The sequence below is a fragment of the Amphiprion ocellaris genome, chromosome 19, assembly GCF_022539595.1.
Source record: "Amphiprion ocellaris isolate individual 3 ecotype Okinawa chromosome 19, ASM2253959v1, whole genome shotgun sequence".
Taxonomy (NCBI): Eukaryota; Metazoa; Chordata; class Actinopteri; family Pomacentridae; genus Amphiprion; species Amphiprion ocellaris.
The window spans coordinates 31,385,369-31,391,000 of NC_072784.1; the positions used below are offsets into that span (position 1 = coordinate 31,385,369).

Genomic DNA, 5,632 nt, shown 5'->3' on the forward strand with positions numbered 1-5,632 from the left:
AGCATTAGTGCAGCAGCAGCAGTGACTTCCCTCCACCTGTGCGTGCGTGCGTGCGTGTGCGTGCGTGCGTGCGTGTGAGTGCGTGTGTGTGAGTGTGTGTGTGTCGGTGCACTTTAAATTCGGCCGAGCGATGACGTGCACAGCCTGCATCAGCACCTTGGATACGGGCACACCATTCACCGTAGGGCTCCTGCCCCGTTTTGGACCAATCAGCGGCCGTGTTTTCCAGATAGCGCTCAGCCCCACCCACACTGTTGCCAGCTGTATTGTTCCGCTGTAGGGAATCTCCTCTCAGGAAAACACTCACAGCTCCTACAGGTCACTGAAAGCTCAGAAATACATCATATCAGAAGAAAGTGTTGTTTAATTAAATACATTCTCTTATTATGAGGGTTAAACCATCTTATATGAGCCTTAATCGAATAAAAGATGATATTTATTTTATATTTCTTTTACTATTTGGTTAATATGTCTCTTTATATAAGTTTCGCTCCCAGCATTAATTACTTTGGCCTTTTGCTGTCAGCACAGACCTAGGTTATCTCTGACGCAAGCCCTCATCACAGGCGTCTCTCCCATTTCACAGGATCATATGTCCCCGATTGGCAGCGCCGCTCGGCCAATCGGCGCCCGGCTCGCTCGACGCTTAGGGGGCGGGACTCTCGCTCGCAGCCAATCGCAGCCGCTCGTATTGTTTTGACCTCTGACGCCGCATCACCGCCCACCTCGTGTCCATGGCGGAGGGAGGCTATAAATACAGCCGGAGCTGCGGCTGAAGGGGACGAAGTTGCGAAACTCCCGAGTAGGAGGGAGCTACTCTGCAAAGCCTGCTGAAAAAAAGAGGAAAAAAAACGCAAAAACAACCTTAAAAATACTGAAACGCCAATCCTCCGAAAAAATCTACATGTACTGGAATACTTTTTTTGTAATATATTCTATGTGAAGAAAGTATTTATACTTTTTTTCTACTTGCACTAACTAACGGTACTTCAGAACTACTGAGAATCTTTATTTTTTACAAAAAGTAAGTATTTTTGTATTTATTTCTATTTCCTGGTGTTGCTGTGACCGTGGCTCTATTCATTACTTAATAAGCTGATTTGCTGCGTCAGTCCACGAAGTTAGGGAGGGGTTTGTGTACTAGTGTATTTGTGTATTTGTATATTGTCTATTTCATATTTTCCAGCATAAAGAAGCGGCTATTTCCTGACACAGACTGGGAATGATGAGCTCTAGAATTTTCTGTGTCCTTAAACGTCCACTGGTGTCGGTACAGGCTGTGACAGTGCTGCAGTTTGTGTGGCAGTGCAACAATATCCTCTTTATTAAGCTGAATATGCAGTTCAGAGACACGTTGCGAGTATTTTTCCCAGTTTCTTCCCATATCAGGATTAAAACTGCGAGGCAGCAGCGTCAACAAGTTAACTCTGTCCTTCAGCCGAGCTCTTATCAGTGCCACAGGATTATTCTGGCAGCTTTTATTTGCTTAAATTCGCCTTCATGCTTCGTTTATTAGCACTATATTTGTTAAATGAGCACAGCTCGTTTTAAAACGGCTAAACCTGGTCGTAGTTCGTAAATTCTTCTGTTTTTTTAAACGTAGAAATCCCGTTAGATATAACCAGCCCCCCGTGACTCGGTTGTAAACCTCTGAAATCCACCCAGCTCCTTTTTTTTTAACCGTCAGACGGTACAGACCAAGAATTTTACTCTGCTAAGTTAATTTGTTCATTAAATGCAGCTGTAGTTTTCCTGAAGGAGGCTATCTGCTAACCTATTATGTAAGAGGATTCCCAGTTCTAGTGAGCTTAATGTGTCCAATACCTACCTTTTTTAATTTTTATTTTTTTTACATTTAAGTGAGTTTAGGCGTCAGGTAAACCAGAAGTAAAGCCTGATCCCAGATCAGTTGGCTCTGAGTTAATATTTTAGCATGTGCTGCTGGCTGTTGTCCATCTGTTCCTGTGGGATTCTGCTTTGGGTCTCTGTTGTGTGACATTTAACTTGTACATGTCTGTAAAACTACAACATGCCTCAGTACTTGTTTAATAATTAACCTGAGTCTGTAGATTTAAAGGGCATGAACAGCATGATCCTCTTATTTATGATTTTTTTCCCCCCTCTCTCTACCGATTGTTTCAGGAAAATCATTATCACACCCTGTGGAAGGACGCCACTTATCCAGAACCAGCACTTTTGATTTTGAGCCTGTTTCATCGCCATCCTGCCTGGAATTGCATCTGTGTTGCTAAACACGGATAAACAAAGCAGACCCGGTGGACACAGTCAAGGTCAGACACAACTATTCTCCACACACCTGGTAGACTTCAGCAGTCAGCTATGCAGCTTGAAATCCAAGTAGCTCTCAACTTCATCATCTCGTACCTGTACAACAAGCTGCCGAGGCGGCGGGTCAACATTTTTGGCGAGGAGCTGGAGCGGCAGCTGAAGCAGAAATACGAGGGACACTGGTACCCGGACAAGCCATACAAGGGCTCAGGATTCAGATGCATCCACGTGGGGGAGAAGGTGGACCCTGTGGTGGAGAAGGCAGCCAAAGAGAGCGGGCTGGACATTGAGGATGTTCGCAACAACCTGCCCCAGGACCTCAGCGTGTGGATTGACCCCTTCGAGGTGTCCTACCAGATCGGGGAGAAGGGCCCGGTCAAGGTGTTGTACGTCGACGACACCAACGAAAGTGGAGCTACTAATGGGGGGCTCGATTTGGACAAGGAGATCAAGAACAGTTTCAACCCGGATGCGCAGGTCTTCATGCCCATCAACGAGCCGGTGAACGGCGCCTCTCCGGGCTCCAGCTCGCCCTCTCCTCCTTTCGGCCACTCGGCGGCGGTCAGCCCCACCTTCATGCCGCGCTCCACGCAGCCTTTAACCTTCACAACGGCCACCTTCGCCGCCACCAAGTTCGGCTCCACTAAGATGAAGAGCAGTGGACGCAACAACAACGGAGGCGGCGGCGGCGGCGGTGCTGGGAACAAGGTGGCCCGTACCTCTCCCACCAACCTGGGCCTGAATGTGAACAGTCTCCTGAAACAGAAAGCCATCTCCACCTCCATGCACTCTCTGTACGGGTTGGGCCTGGGAGCGCAGCAGCACCAGAAGCCCTCGGCCCTGTCCCCCAACGCCAAGGAGTTTGTGTTCCCCAGCCTGCAGGGCCAGGGCAGCCAGAGTGCTCTGTTCCCCGGGGACAGCTCGCTCAGCCTCAGCCCGCTGCAGTACAGCAATGCCTTCGATATGTTTGCGGCCTACGGTGGCCTTAACGACAAGTCCCTTATGGATGGCTTGAATTTCAGCTTAAGCAACATGCAGTATTCTAACCAGCAATTCCAGCCAGTCATGGCCAACTAGTACACGTGAAGGTACTACTTAAGCTACTACTTCATACAGAAACGACCAGAGATAATGTGATGGGGGAAACAAACACAAATGCACATTTTGAAAAATAAAAAAAGTGTAAACAAGAACAGAATGTCAAGAATAAAAGGAAAAAAACTGACTTGTCACCTGTAAGATCTCAGTTACGAGTCAAAGAGCATGAGCCCGAGGGTGAATTACTTTGCCCCCTTGAGTTATACTTGTTTTTTTTGTTTGTTTTTTTTCTTAAACAATGAAGCTTGTAGTACAAGATGTCCAAGCTTGGTTATGTAAACTTCAACATGCATCATTGTTATTTCTTTTGCCAACCAAGCACAAATATTTTTTTTATGTGACTGTTTTAAGATATAAAAAAAGACAAAAAAAACAACCCACCACCACAAGTCATGGCCTCTTTCAGTATTTAAACATAACTGGACAACGCCAATTTTTCAAGAAATTGGCATAAATAAGTGGGATTTCCTGGTCTTTTTCTAATTGTATAATTTAATTTAGTACAGAGTTTGTAAAATATCAGAGTATCTATTGTTTCTACGACATGGTATTGCATTTATATCTTTTTACTACTCCAGTGATCTGTGATGGCTGCAGCAACTTTATGTTTTCTTTTTTTATTGAAATTATAAAATGAATCCATCTTAAAAACATTGACTATTCTAAAGATTGTGTACAGAATATTCCGTAGTGGTGGGATTTAAGAATATTTGCTTTTTTGAAAAACATAAGAGTTGTATTTTCTGTTAAGAGTTTAAAGATTTTTGCTATATTATGGACAAAATGTAATCGTATATTAATTTTGTACCTACATTGTGCAATACTTGATAAAACAAACGGTATAACAAAGTATTCGGAGTCAGTGTCTTACATGTTAAGAGGGACTGATAGTTTATTAAGTTTGTATTAAAAAGCTTGAAAATAATTCCGCTTCTTGACTTTGTCGTTGGTTTTTGTGCTTTGAGCCGGTGGAGGCAGGTCTGGAAGGAGAATATGTCGAGAATTTTGTTGTTTTTCTAACATGTTGGGACAGTTTTCTGCCTTGGAGTCATAAAAAATCAGGTTTTTCCAAACATCGCTCTTCATTTTAGATGACGTAGGTGCTTTGGTATGCTCACAATATTAATACTTTCAGGGGAGAGATTGCAGGTTTAGTTCATTTCAGACCTGTTTCAGGAGCACATATATACTAGCCAATATATTACATACTCATTTCCTCTGCCTGAGATGCAGATATACAGTGTTAGCACACCATCCCTCAGCAGCAGCTTCACATCGTGCAGGCTGTGTTGGCTAACACTTGCCCTTGGGCCAACTGTCATTCCACATATGGTTAGTGGGAGTGTGATTGTTTCTAGCCCCATAACCTCCTGAACTGCAGCCTGGCCTCGCATGTATGACAGGGCTTCTGGCCAACAGGTTGCAAAACATTTTTGGAGGCTACACAAACCTTAAGCAGCGTACGGTAGGTGGAGGCATTTATAGAAGCCCCCAGCCTGATGAAAACACACATCTGTAAACCTATGAAAAGCCACCGTGCTTAGCGAGGCATGCGAGGGAGAGAAAATGAGTTTTGCTAACTCTCTCTGCATGATCAGTCTATTGCAACAGTTCACGTAGTGTTATTCTTCAGTCAGAAATACAAGAAAAAGCAGGTCTGTGCAGCTGTTTATTAACTGTAATAGTAAAAATGGTGCTGCTGAGTGTAGCTGGAAGCTGCTCAGTCACATTTCACCCAGTGTCCCCGAGGATGTGGCCTGTTAATGGCTAACTGGAAGGACTTTCCATGCAGGGTCGAGTGAGATCTGCTCATCCTCAGACAGCATTGTAATAAAGTGGGGTTGGACAACAACTGAGTGACGGAATGGAACGTGAGAAGCTTTTCATTTATCAGGCTGTCATAAAAACCTATTATGTGGCACTTTTATAACTTTCTAGTAGCTCATGGTCTTGCATAAGAGTTCAGTTTAAGCCTTTCTGGAGTGATTAATGGAACAATTAGGCAGATTAGTCGACACAAAAATGGGCAAATCTGAGCTTTCGGGATGGAAATTACAGATGTAACTGTTGCAAACACTGAAGATGAATCATAGTTTTTTTATTATTCTGGATAAGCAGCGTTTGAGAGCTGTGTGGTGTCGCTGCTCCTGATGAGAGCTTGTCGGCGTGGATCGTGTCAGCTCTGACCCTGCTGGCGTATCACGGTCCTCCGGGGACGCCTCATCATCGCTCGTCTGTCTGCTCG

General features: G+C 44.5%; 1 protein-coding gene across 1 annotated transcript; it reads left to right on the forward strand.

The window, feature by feature from the left end:
• The first annotated feature begins 778 nt into the window (after positions 1 to 778).
• On the forward strand, positions 779 to 4,312 carry LOC111562407 (protein Tob1-like). Its single transcript, XM_023260909.3, has 2 exons — positions 779 to 1,024; positions 2,143 to 4,312. Exon 2 carries the CDS (start codon positions 2,341 to 2,343, stop codon positions 3,364 to 3,366), a length of 1,026 nt encoding a protein of 341 aa, XP_023116677.1. The 5' UTR covers positions 779 to 1,024; positions 2,143 to 2,340; the 3' UTR covers positions 3,367 to 4,312.
• The last annotated feature ends 1,320 nt before the right edge of the window (positions 4,313 to 5,632 follow it).